At 41.5% G+C, this 12,986-nt stretch overlaps 1 protein-coding gene across 21 annotated transcripts in view; it reads left to right on the top strand.

Moving 5' to 3' along the window:
• neb (nebulin) overlaps positions 1-12,986 on the top strand; it is a 64,424-nt gene that overhangs the window by 23,411 nt on the left and 28,027 nt on the right. For all 21 annotated transcript variants that reach the window (XM_079356804.1, XM_079356805.1, XM_079356808.1 and 18 more), the window contains 36 exons: positions 7-114; positions 206-517; positions 637-840; positions 1,725-1,829; positions 1,944-2,051; positions 2,515-2,826; positions 2,928-3,131; positions 3,242-3,346; positions 3,591-3,698; positions 3,817-4,128; positions 4,214-4,417; positions 4,507-4,611; positions 4,849-4,956; positions 5,052-5,363; positions 5,469-5,672; positions 5,887-5,991; positions 6,905-7,012; positions 7,147-7,458; positions 7,604-7,807; positions 7,924-8,028; positions 8,225-8,332; positions 8,413-8,724; positions 8,909-9,013; positions 9,149-9,247; positions 9,678-9,779; positions 9,878-9,985; positions 10,099-10,410; positions 10,497-10,601; positions 10,728-10,832; positions 10,920-11,024; positions 11,125-11,232; positions 11,343-11,453; positions 11,734-11,931; positions 12,428-12,532; positions 12,656-12,760; positions 12,855-12,959. In XM_079356804.1, the coding sequence (XP_079212930.1) occupies positions 7-114; positions 206-517; positions 637-840; positions 1,725-1,829; positions 1,944-2,051; positions 2,515-2,826; positions 2,928-3,131; positions 3,242-3,346; positions 3,591-3,698; positions 3,817-4,128; positions 4,214-4,417; positions 4,507-4,611; positions 4,849-4,956; positions 5,052-5,363; positions 5,469-5,672; positions 5,887-5,991; positions 6,905-7,012; positions 7,147-7,458; positions 7,604-7,807; positions 7,924-8,028; positions 8,225-8,332; positions 8,413-8,724; positions 8,909-9,013; positions 9,149-9,247; positions 9,678-9,779; positions 9,878-9,985; positions 10,099-10,410; positions 10,497-10,601; positions 10,728-10,832; positions 10,920-11,024; positions 11,125-11,232; positions 11,343-11,453; positions 11,734-11,931; positions 12,428-12,532; positions 12,656-12,760; positions 12,855-12,959 (5,838 nt within the window). The remainder of the gene's footprint in view (positions 1-6; positions 115-205; positions 518-636; positions 841-1,724; positions 1,830-1,943; positions 2,052-2,514; positions 2,827-2,927; positions 3,132-3,241; positions 3,347-3,590; positions 3,699-3,816; positions 4,129-4,213; positions 4,418-4,506; positions 4,612-4,848; positions 4,957-5,051; positions 5,364-5,468; positions 5,673-5,886; positions 5,992-6,904; positions 7,013-7,146; positions 7,459-7,603; positions 7,808-7,923; positions 8,029-8,224; positions 8,333-8,412; positions 8,725-8,908; positions 9,014-9,148; positions 9,248-9,677; positions 9,780-9,877; positions 9,986-10,098; positions 10,411-10,496; positions 10,602-10,727; positions 10,833-10,919; positions 11,025-11,124; positions 11,233-11,342; positions 11,454-11,733; positions 11,932-12,427; positions 12,533-12,655; positions 12,761-12,854; positions 12,960-12,986) is intronic.

Here is a 12,986-nt window from a genome sequence, read left to right as displayed (position 1 = left end):
TTACAGAAAAAGTACAAACAGGCCCATGAGGATGCCAAGAAGAAAGGCTATGATATGCGCAATGATGCCATTTCGATCATCGCAGCCAAGGCCTCCAGGAACATTGCCAGCGATGTAAGCCGTTTGCTTTATCAATTAAAAAAACAACCTGATCTTATCATTCACTGCACCTGTTGGTATTGAATTTTGCTTTTCACGTTTTCAGTTCAGGTACAAGACAGAGTACCGTAAGCAGGTGGGCCACCACATCGGTGCTCGCAGCATCCAGGACGACCCTCTGCTCATGCTGGCTCTGAACTCAGCCAGAATCGCCAGTGATTTCCTGTACAAGAAGGACTTCAACAAGTCTAAGACCAAGTTCCACCTGCCAGTGGACATGTTGGCCTTTGAGCTGGCCAAGAAGAACCAGATTCAGGTCAACCATGCCAACTACATCACCCGTCTCCACAACTGGACTTGTCTGCCAGACTCCAATGATGTTCGTGCGGCCAGACATGCTTATGACCTTCAGAGTGATGTGAGTATGAATGTCTTTGACAATACTTGTTTTTCTTTCAGCTCAAATTATTGTAATTTTTAGAGGGATTTTTAATACATTTGGAACATTTTAACAAACATATTGTTTTTTTCCTCAAGGCTGTGTACAAGGAGGATCTGAGGACAATGCAGGGTATTGGATGGGTGCCAATAGGTTCACTGGATGTTGAGAAGGCAAAGAAAGCTGCTGAAGCTCTTAATGAAAGACTGTACCGTCAACCTCCAAGCAACTTCAAATTCAAGATCACCACTGAGGACATGCCCATGGTGCTGGCTAAGGCCAACGCTCAGGTTATGAACAAGGTATGAATTGAAATGAAGGAATGAGCAAATAGTACTAATTACCTGGTGTATTTTAAAATGATAAAGAAAGAATTTTAACCAAAAACGTTATACATGCAGGTAAGGCTGAACGATTTATCGTTTTTGTGATCAAAATCGCGATTTCAAAAAACGCGATCACGTGATCGCCACAGCCGCGGTTTTTGGCAGTGCTTCTCCCGACTGACCCAGGAGCTGTTGTGTCCATTTACACATTCTGCCCCTGCTTGTGTGCGTGACTTCTTTAGCCTGATACACAGCTTGACAAATAGCTAACAGTTTTCCTCCAATAAAGAAGCTGAAGTTTCTTTGTCCAGTCTTTAATAAAGGAAGCACTGTAAAACTAAACAGACATCAAAACACAAGTTATTCATCTCATAATATGCTAAGCAACCGAAAAGTCCGCTAGCTTGATGCTAACGTCTAGGAGGATTTGAATAGGAATGCTAGCGGTTAGCATCGCGAATGTATCAATTGTTGTTATCTCACGTAAATTTATTAAACATACTCAAAAGAAACAATGCAAGATCTGAACATGAACACCACACAGAACATCACACCGTCTGTGTGTTTCTTCTTAATAAATAAATCTGAAATCAATTCTTAACTTTAGTTTTCATTCTATTAATTTAGAGTTCTGGCATTTAAAGTTTTAACTGGCATGATGTAATTTCTTGTCATGTTTTTAAATGTCGCTGTACATTGAGAACATTGCACAAACTTGATTTGAAGAAAATCGTGATAAAAATCAAAATCACAATTTCTGCCAGAAAAATCGCAATTCAATGTTTTCCTAAAATTGTTCAGCCTTACCTGCAGGGATTATAAATGAGTAAACTCTTTTGTTTTTTGTCCTGTGACTTCAGAAAGCATATGTGGACACATGGGACAAAGAGAAGACCAAGCTCCACATCATGCCTGATGCTATGGATGTTCTTTTGGCCAAGGCAAACAACGTCAACTACAGCTTGGTGAGAGAAGGAGAAAATACCTGTGATCTTACCAATATACTTTTTGATAGACTTTTTTATTCAATGTTGAAGTCATATAATTTACATCTCTGGGATGATTGTGTTTTTCCACAGAAAAAGTACACACAGGCATATGAAGACGCCAAGAAGAAGGGTTACGATCTGCGCGGCGATGCCATTTCCATCCTCGCTGCCAAGGCCACCAGAGACATTGCCAGTGATGTGAGTGTCTCAATTTAGTAATTTATTCATGACTAATATGAAGCAAGAGCTTCTTCCCATACATTCATTCATTTCACTGTAGTCAAATAATTCAACTTTGCGTCTTCACTGTAGTGCAGTGGTTAGAGCTGTTGCCTCAGAGCGAGAAGGTACCTGGTTCAACCCCTAGTTGGACAGTCTGTGTGTAGTTTACACGTTCCCCCTGTGCATGCATGGCCTCCAGGTACTTGTTAGTTAAATTGGTCACTTTAAATTTCCTAAGTGTGAGAAGTTTGTCCCATCGAAGTTTGTCCGACTTGTCAATGCTCGGAGTGATTGGTGACCACACCAGCATGGCAGCTGGGATCGGCTCCAGTCTCCGCAACCCTCAACAAGAAAAGCAGTATAGATAATAACTTTTTTTTTCTCGTGATACCACCTTTCCCCAACTGTCAATGATTACATTTTGTAATTTTTCCTCCAGTACAAGTACAAGACAGGATACCGTCAGCAGGTGGGCCACCACATCGGGGCTCGCTGCGTCCAGGACGACCCTCTGATCATGCTGGCTCTGAACTCAGCCAAGATCGCCAGTGATGCTCTGTACAAGAAGGACTTCAACAAGTCCAAGACCAAGTTCAACCTGCCAGTGGACATGTTGAATCTTGAGCTGGCCAAGAAATGCCAAATTCAGGTCAACCATGCCAACTACATCACCCGCCTGCACCAGTGGACCTGCCTGCCAGACTCCAACGATGTCGTCCAGGCCAGGAAGGCCTATGACCTTCAGAGTGACGTGAGTTTAACTTTCCTTCAAATTTGTCTCAGTAACTCTTTTGTTATAGTTTGTGCTACCAGATCCCTGAGTATTTACCTTTGTCTGACTATGTTCTGCAGGCTGTCTACAAGGCTGACCTAAAGTGGCTCCAGGGCTTGGGCTGGGTCCCCATTGGCTCGCTTGAGGTGGAAAAAGCCAAGAAGGCTGCTGAAGCCTTGAGTGAAAGAAAGTACCGCCAGCCCCCCAGCACCCAACACTTCACCAGCAAAACAGATGCTATGAACATGGTTTTAGCAAAGAATAATGCTTTGACCATGAACAAGGTAGTACTCATAACTATTTAGGGTAGAATACTTACTACTTAAACATGGCCTCACTTAAAGAAAATAATATTGATCTTAACCTTCAATGTTTTTTTTACGGTGTGTTCCAGCGTCTGTACACTGAGGCATGGGAGAAGGACAAGACGACTCTGCACATCAAACCCGACACTCCAGAGATCATCCTCTCTCAGCAGAATGCTATCAACATGAGCAAGGTACACTTAATCCTGATTACACTGCACACTACATGTCAACAACTGTACTTCTTATGTTGAAAGGTGTGACAAAACTAAACGTTTTAAAAGTATTTTCAAAGAATTTTTAACCTTTTTTTTTTGCATTTGTTGTTATGCTAACAACCTTCATATTATTCTCATTTTTTTACCCACCTTTGTTTCTTTTTAAAAAAAAAACATAAGCTTTCAATTGTTCACCTAAAGTATTTGTCTTACTTTTCAGAAACTGTACAGACAAGGTTTTGATGAAACAATCAAGAAAGGTTACTTCCTTCCAGCTAATGCGGTGTCAGTCTTGGCTGCTAAGGCTTCCAGGGACATCATCAGTGACGTAAGTGATTCATATTGAACTATACTATATTTATTTATGTTATACAGACGCTGGTGTAGCATACAATGTAAGACATTTTCCAGTTGAATTAAAAACAGTTTTGACCTTATATTGACAGTACAAGTACAAGACAGGATACCGCAAGCAGGTCGGCCACCACATCGGGGCTCGCTGCGTGGAGGAGGATCCTCTGATCATGCTGGCTCTGAACTCAGGCAAGATCGCCAGTGATGCTCTGTACAAGAAGGACTTCAACAAGTCCAAGACCAAGTTCAACCTGCCAGTGGACATGTTGAGTCTTGAGCTGGCCAAGAAATGTCAAATTCAAGTCAACCATGCCAACTACATCACCCGCCTGCACCAGTGGACCTGCCTGCCAGACTCCAACGATGTCGTCCAGGCCAGGAAGGCCTATGACCTTCAGAGTGACGTGAGTTAATCAAATCAACTTTGATTGCGACTGTTTTTATACGTTGTGATGTAACATGCACCTGTATATGCCTTTTTTCACTCAGGCTGTTTACAAAGCTGACAGGGATGAGGTCATTGGCGTAGGATGGATCCCAATTGGTTCAATTGATGTTGTTAAAGCTAAGAATGCGGCCAACATCCTCAGTGAACGTCGGTACAGGCAGAAACCGGAGACATTCAAATTCAAAACTGACATGACCTCCATGCCCATGATATTAGCGAAAACAAACGCTGAGACCATCAACAAGGTACGTACTTCTATATCAAATGTGTTCATTGTGGTTTCCTGTTGATCACGTTTAAACAAATATTTAAACTTGTTTGTTTCACACCACAGAAAAACTACATCGCTGCTTGGGAGGCTGATAAGGTCAAGAACCATGTGTCGCCTGACCTTCCTGAGCTGGTGCTTTCTAAAGCTAATGCTTACAACATGAGCAGGGTATGTTGGGTTTGTTCTGTAAAAGTATTCTACATAAAAAGCAGATAGGGGTGTAAGAAAATGCCATTGTATGTCATCCAGGTGATAGTAATTTAAGGCTTGAGCTCAAAACTAACTGGACTTGTTTGGGAGGGTTAATTCACATTGGGCCAGAGGAGACCACTGGTTGGATGGAGGTATTAAACAACCCATCTATGTTGAGGTTGAACAAGTCAACTGTTTTCCTTTCTTTTTCAGAAACTGTACAGGGAAGGCGTTGAGGAGATGTTCAGAAAGGGCTACGACATGAAAGCCGATGCTGTCTCTGTAAAAGCTGCTAAACACGGAAGAGAAATCATCAGCGACGTGAGCAACATGAAAATAATGCTTTCACATTTATGCTGATTTCTAGTATTTTGTAAAGCTTTCTGTTAATCATGATTTTTATTTTCTCTACATAGTACAAATACAAGACAGGATACCGTCAGCAGGTGGGCCACCACATCGGGGCTCGCTGCGTCCAGGACGATCCTCTGATCATGCTGGCTTTGAACTCAGCCAAGATCGCCAGTGATGCTCTGTACAAGAAGGACTTCAACAAGTCCAAGACCAAGTTCCACCTGCCAGTGGACATGTTGAATCTTGAGCTAGCAAAGAAATGCCAAATTCAGGTCAACGATTTCAACTACAGAACTCATCTGCATAACTGGACCTGCCTGCCAGACTCCAACGATGTCGTCCAGGCCAGAAAGGTGTATGACCTGCAGAGCGATGTAAGTGATGAGGATTTCTCCTGATTTCCTGGACATTGAAAATCTTTTTTCATTCATTCAATAAAACCTCAATGTACCTCTGTTTCCTCCCTATGTGTCTTGTAGGCCGTATACAAAGCTGACATGGAATGGATCAAGGGAACGGGTTGGGTACCAATTGGGTCAGTTGATGTGGAGAAAGCCAAGAAAGCTGCAGAAATTCTGAGTGAAAGACGGTATCGTCAGCCCCCTAGTACCTTCAAATTCACTGCCAAGACATGTGACATGCCATATGCACTTGCTCAGGCCAATGCCCAAACCATGGACAAGGTAGAGATTACTATTTCACTCTATTTAATTTTCTTTGAATTATTATTCCTTGTGTCTTTGTTGTGGAGACAGTTTAGAAAGTATCATGACAAATCTAACACCAAAAGCAAGATCACAAGTGTAAGACAAAGATCTTTGTTTGCTTAGAACTAAAGTTGTCCGTCTTCAGAAAGAAGGGACATCTTACTAAAACCTGTTTTTTTGCCTTTTACAGAAAGCTTATAATGCTGCCTGGGAGAAGGATAAGACCAACCTTCACGTCATGCCAGACACCCCAGAGATCGTCCTGGCCAAGCAGAATAAACTCAACACCAGTCTGGTAACAAACCTCTTAGTAGATCACAGTTTATAAACAGTGGACGTTAAGGCAACATCATGTAGTAATCCGGTCTCTTTGGCGCCCACCGAAGGTCACGGAGTGCAACTGCACTCATAAGACACAGTGCTGTTTGTGTCTCCCATGCAGACAATATGTTTTTGTTGACAAGCAGAGGGTTGGTCTTGTAAGAAGCCAAAATACCATTACCAAATACCGGATTGTGCGCAGAAATGACTGCTTGTGCCTTCAGCCAATCGTAAAGAGAACTTCATGTAAAGATGGATTTATTTATTCATTTAGAAGCGAACCTGAGAAACAGCTTGATTTGGATGACTTTCTGCATCCAGTAAAGCTGCTACACATGAGACAAAGAAGACAATGCTAACGATACTGCCTTAATGCTACGTAGCATTACGTTATGAGTAATATCTGCAAGGATGTTCACTCTGCTTCTTGCTTGGTCAGTCTCTCTTTTTCTCTTCTTTTGCATTATCTGTCACTGTCCTCCTGCATCTCTTATTTTTATCCATTCAACCAAACAGCACAGAAACAGGCGTAAAGCTGTACCTGTTTTTGTGAGAGAATAGTAGCCATCTGATCAACTTACATAGCAAGGAAACCGAATCACTCTGAGAACCTTGAGAGACGCTATCCTCTCTGGGGAAAGTTGTTGCACTTTAAAATTGACTTTGAAACTATGATTTTAGGGTGAAAAAAGTTACACTTTGTTGCTTTAACCAGAGAGTGAGTTAATTGTGCCTATGGTGAAGCATCAATAGCGTAATCTCATTTCTGACCTCTCAAACATCTGATGTTAAGAACAGTTCTTGGTCCATATGTTCTGTATTCTGTATTATGGTTCAGCGAGCACAGTGTACAAATCTGACAAATTTCATTGTGATTTTTTCCACAGAAATATTATCGTGAAGGCTATATGGACACCATCAACAAAGGCTACTACCTTCCCAAAGATGCTATTTCTGTTCTATCAGCAAGGGCTTCAAGAGACATCGTCAGTGATGTAAGTCTGTGTCACCCTTTACCATGTTTACATTCCCTTTACTGTGTTGCTGAATATGTCAGTATTTTTGCACATTCACTGCAACGATTTGTATCTCTGAAACTAATCCAAATATTTCCATCCCAAACGTTCAGTACAAATACAAGGCCGGTTTCCGCAAGCAGTGTGGCCACCACATTGGCGCCCTCAGCGTGAATGATGACCCACTGCTGGTGTTGGCCGCTAATGCAGCCAGGATCTCCAGCGACAACGTCTACAAGAAGGACTTCCACAAGACCAAGACCAAGTACAACCTTCCAGTGGACATGTTGACGATTGAATTGGCCAAGAAATGCCAGCAGCAAGTGAACGACTTCAACTACAGGACTCACTTGCACCAGTGGACATGCCTGCCAGACTCCAATGATGTTGTTCAGGCCAGAAAGGTTTACGACCTGCGGAGTGATGTAAGTACAATGCAATGCTGCTTTGACAGCATGAAGACAGTCTTAAAAGTCTTTGCAATTTCTATTTAGCAGTGAGACAAAACTAAGCCTACATGCAGAAAAACACATTCTGAATTTGGTGAGTTTAACTTCAATTTGTTTTTAGGCTGTATACAAAGCTGATATGGAGTGGCTGAGGGGATGCGGCTGGTCACCTCAGGACTCTGTGGATGTTGTCAAAGCTAGAAATGCCCAGAAGATATTCAACGAGAGGCTGTATCGCCAGCCACCAAGCACTGTGAAGTTCACCAGTGCTGTTGACCTCCCAGCTATTGTCCTGTCTAAGCAAAACGCTCTCAACATCAGCGATGTGAGTAAAAGCATCTGTTGGCGCTCTAACATATTTCTCTATTAAATTTTTCACTCCAAAGCAAATATTTGTGGATATTAGGAGTCAACGCTCTTGTTTTTTTCTCTTTCTTACAGAGTAAATATAGAGAAGTTTGGGATCGCGACAAGCTCTCCTATAATATGCCACCTAATGCCCCGGCCTTTGAACTCTCCAAGGCTAATGCTGTCAACATCAGCAATGTAGGTTGTTTCATTCAACGCACTAAAGCATTTCTGCCTGTCATAAAAATGCTTAAAACTTGACACAAATGTGTATGACACAAAAGTTAGTTCTATCTTATAAGAAAATGCATATTTTACTTCAGATGAGATTAAAGGATTTGTGCTTACACATTTTATTACATTCTTATGTGATCATTTTTCTTTTTCTATGCAGAAACTGTACACAAAGACATGGGATGACCAGAAGGCCAAGGGCTACCATATCAAGGAAGATGCTATCTCTGTGCTGAAGGCTAAAGCTTCCAGAGATATCATTAGTGACGTAAGAAAATGAATGCTTATGAAATGAATTGAAGAGATTTCCAAACAATCCAACTTTCAAATAAACTATCTTCTTTTCAGTACAAGTACAAGACAGGATACCGTCGTCAGGTGGGCCACCACATCGGGGCTCGCTGCGTCCAGGACGATCCTCTGATCATGCTGGCTCTGAACTCAGGAAAGATCGCCAGTGATGTTCTGTACAAGAAGGACTTCAACAAGTCCAAGACCAAGTTCCACCTGCCAGTGGACATGTTGAATCTCGAGCTGGCCAAGAAATGTCAAATTCAGGTCAACGATTTCAACTATAGAACTCATCTGCATAACTGGACCTGCCTGCCAGACTCCAACGATGTCGTCCAGGCCAGGAAGGCCTACGATCTGCAGAGCGATGTATGCATATTACTGTGATTGTTTCTTTTTTATAATGATACGAACAATGATCTGAGGTTTTTGGGATCTTTCAGTGGTATGAATAATGCTAACGTTTCTCTTATTTTTATTATTGCTTATTGTGTATAAAGATGTATCATTTCACAGAATAACATGAACCAATCTGCCTGTTTTATCTCCTCAGGCTGTCTACAGAGCTGATCTTGAGTGGATACGTGGATGTGGATGGGTCCCACATGAGAGTGTGGATGTAATCAAAGTGAAGCATGCACAGAAGGTCCTTGCTGATGTAAGTTTGACAAAATTATTCATTTTAAACACAACTAAAAACTTTAAAATGTTTAGAAAAATGTCAGGCAGAATAAATGTTTGTGTGTATTTTGCTGAATCCTTGGTTGAATAATCTTTATTTCTTGTATTACAGAGAGGCTATCGTGTCAAGTTGGATACGCAGAAATTTGTCGTTCCCACTGACAGAGTGGACCTGGTCTGCGCCAAGAACGCTGCTGGCGTCCTCAATGAGGTGAGCATGCCTCTCTGTTATCAAAATACAAAACTGCGTTTTGGGGGAAATTAACTTTATTTAACGTCAAGAATGACGCAACCTTTTAAAGCTTTGCTATAGCATGTATTCTGAGTTAAAAGTAAAACTTGAGGATTAAGAAGAGCTCATAAGATGTTTGAAAAGGGCAGAAGCGTGCAGGCAGAGGGGCCTTATCGCACTGCAGGTCAGAGAGCCCCATTAATCTTAGATGTCAGCTGTACTGCAGAAAATCAGCCTGGTCACAGAAAGTCAACCTTTATACCACTCGTACTACTACTTGTACTTGTAAAGGGGTTATTCCACAATGCTTTAGACTGCTTTTTTTCCAGCTAAATCATACAACAGAATGATTGCAAAGTCAGATATCAGGTTTGTTTTTTGCTGACTTTGAACGTTTGTCTCTGCTCAGGCGAAATATCGTGAGGCTTGGCACCAGGAGAAGACCAAGTTCACCATATCGGACACTCCAGTACTTGCCACAGCCAGAGAAGTGGCTAAGAACGTTCACCCGGTAGGATAACTCCTCATAGGAAGTATTTTCTGCATATTTCAGTTCATAAACAAAGCATAATATAATAGACCTTTACTAATAATGTTCATATCTTGTAGCACCTGTACACCAAAGAATGGGACAAGGTCAAAGCCACAGGTTACTACATGCCTGGAGATGCCGTACCAATCAAGCAGTGCATCAGTAATTCTAAAGTTCAAAGTCAGGTATGTAGAGGGAAGTAGTTGCTACTGTTCCTTTTATTACGAGGACGTTCATTTAAGCTGTAAATTTAATTGTAAGCCTTACAAAATGGAGATAACGTCTTTTTGTCGTATAGCATAAGTACCTGGATTCATACCGCAAGCAAGTGGGCCACCACATCGGTGCTCGCTGCGTGGAGGAGGATCCTCTGATGATGCTGGCTCTGAACTCAGCCAGGATCGCCAGTGACGCTCTGTACAAGAAGGACTTCAACAAGTCCAAGACCAAGTTCAACCTGCCAGTGGACATGCTGCAGTTTGAACTGGCAAAGAAATGCCAAATTCAGGTCAACGATGACAGATACAGAACCCGCCTGCACCAGTGGACCTGCATGCCAGACTCCAGTGACGTCATCCAGGCCAGAAAGGCATATGAACTTCAGAGTGACGTGAGTGCTGATCTGATTTAGGCCTTTCTTTTTTTTTTTGATTTGTATAATGATGAAATGTTGAATGTTTCGACTTCTGTCTTTAGCATGTGTATAGGGCTGATATGGAATGGCTCCGTGGCTGTGGCTGGATGGCAGCTGACTCTGTCGACCACGTCAAGGTCAGGAACGCCCAGAAGATTATTAACGAGGTATGTTTACAGTATCATCTTCATCTTTTCATTTCATTATCTTTCTCATTCTCAACACACTTGTACCCACTTTCCTGTTAGATTTTTTTGTATCTCACCTTTCTGCTTCTGTAACTTTCCCTGCAGAGGCACTACAAGAAGCATGCCAAAGAATGCTTCTCAAAATTCACCCTAATTGTGGACCGCCCTGAGATCCTCCTGGCCAAGACCAATGCTGCAAACCTCAGCGATGTATGTCAAATAAATACAAAATGTTCAAACCGTAAAGAAAATGCTTGGAATCAATAAACTCATCTTAATTGTTTCCTTCCACTACAGCTGAAGTACAAAGAGACATTCAACGCAGAGAAGGGTCAGTACATTGGATCAGAGGACACTCCCCAACTGGCCCACAGCAGAGAGGTTTCTAAGAACATCAGTGAGGTAAAAAAAAAAAAAAAGAAAAAGTTCCCATTTGATATTTTTGAAATATTGAAACTGAATGAGACTTCTTTAATTTTGCTTCTACTTTGAATGATTTCAGAAACTCTACAAACTGTCCTGGGATGAATCAAAGGCCACAGGCTACCAGCTGAATCACGAATACATCCCACTCCTCAGTGGCAAGAAGGGAAGGGAGATCGCTAGTGATGTAAGTGTCTTATATTTCTTCATTTTATTTAACTTTGTTTGGCCCATTTACATGAAATCCTTTTGTTTTATTTTGACCTTCTTGTGTTTTTTCATCCTGTATGTGACTAGGTCAAGTACAAAGATATGCATGAGAAGGCAAAGGGTCATTACATGGCTGGAACCCTGGTGGACTTCCCCGAAGTGATGCGCTGTGGAGAGCAGGAGAAGAACAAGGGACTGGTAAGATACTGATAACAGTGTGTCTATTTATTCTCCAATGTTTTGAATTTGAACTGCAGAAGTGTCAGAGTTACATATTGCTTCTTTCAATATTTTTCATTTCTTAAAAAGAGAGAAGTTGTAATTTGAAACTCTTGTTTATGAGGCATTTCTAAATGTATTACTTTTATAACAAAATCAAGAATTACTGTAGTTATAATCCACATATGATTTTGATTTTTTTTTTTTACATTTTTACCAACATCATTAATGACTATTCCTGTTGTGCATGTTTTCACAGAGACTCTATACAAAGGATTACAATCAAAGCAAGCTCAAGACCCACCTCCCACCTGACATCATCGCTAACAAGGTGGCCAAGCGTTGCCAGGACATGTTGAGCGATGTCCTCTACCGCACCTACCTGCACCAGTGGACCTGCCATCCTGACCAGGAGGACGCCATCCGTGCCCGCAAGACCAACGAGATTCTCAGTGACGTAAGTTCACATTCAGTACACATATTCAGCTTAATATGAAAGCAGTATTTATTGTTAAAACAATATTTTCATATTGTGTTATTCTGTAGTTAATAAAGGCTCTGCTATTAAGAGACATTAGGAATGAAAGTAAAGATCGTAAAATTCAAAAAGCTCAGATGCTATCCAGTGCAACATTCATTTTTATTAGTTATTTGTTTAGATTTGAAGAAGGTCTCAATTTTTTTTTATTAGATTGTTTATAGTGTGCAGCAACGTTACCAGAGGAGTGTAGTTGTACGTTAACCCCTAACAGCGTTGATGCAATGTAAAAAGAGGCCCAGCTTCAAATGTTCTGTAGTTAAGCACATGATCTGCTGACACAAATAACAAATCAGACTTTGAAGGGACTTAAAAACAAGAAGACCACCTTGTAAATCAGTCCTCATTATCTGCTGTTATGTTCTCCTCATTGTTTTAAATCACATCTGTGCTCTTTGCTCTTTTCATTCATCAGGTGTTCTACAAGGAGGACCTGACCTGGATGAGGGGAATCGGTTGCTATATCTGGGACACGCCCGAGATTGTTCGTGCCAAGAAGTCCTACGAACTCCAGAGTGATGTGAGTAAGAAGAAGCCTGATCGCAGGAAATGCTCAGAACTGTTGATCATTATTATTATTTTTAGAGTATCCTTGGTGTGTGTATTTGTGATCATTGACCCTTGTGTTTATGCTCTGTTACAGCTGAAATACAGAGATGAAGCAAAGAAAGAATTCAACAATTACTCCATCGTGACTGACACCCCCGCCTATGTGACTGCCGTCCTGGGTCACACCTGGGCCAGTGATGTGAGTGAGAAGAACTTATAGTAAATAGGTTTCTTGGCTGAGTTTTAGAAATACATGTTCTAAAGTGAATTCATTTTCCATTTATTACAAACAGCTCAACTATAGAGAGGCTTACCATAAGGAGAAGCACCTGTACACCACCATCCTGGATACCTATGACTATGCCAAATGCCACAACTTCAAGCACTTCTTCAGCAATGTAAGTAAAGACTGTCACTGCTCTCAG

This window comes from Symphodus melops (genome assembly GCF_947650265.1).
Source record: "Symphodus melops genome assembly, chromosome: 12".
Lineage (NCBI taxonomy): Eukaryota > Metazoa > Chordata > Actinopteri > Labriformes > Labridae > Symphodus > Symphodus melops.
This window is presented reverse-complemented; position numbering and strand designations above follow the sequence as displayed.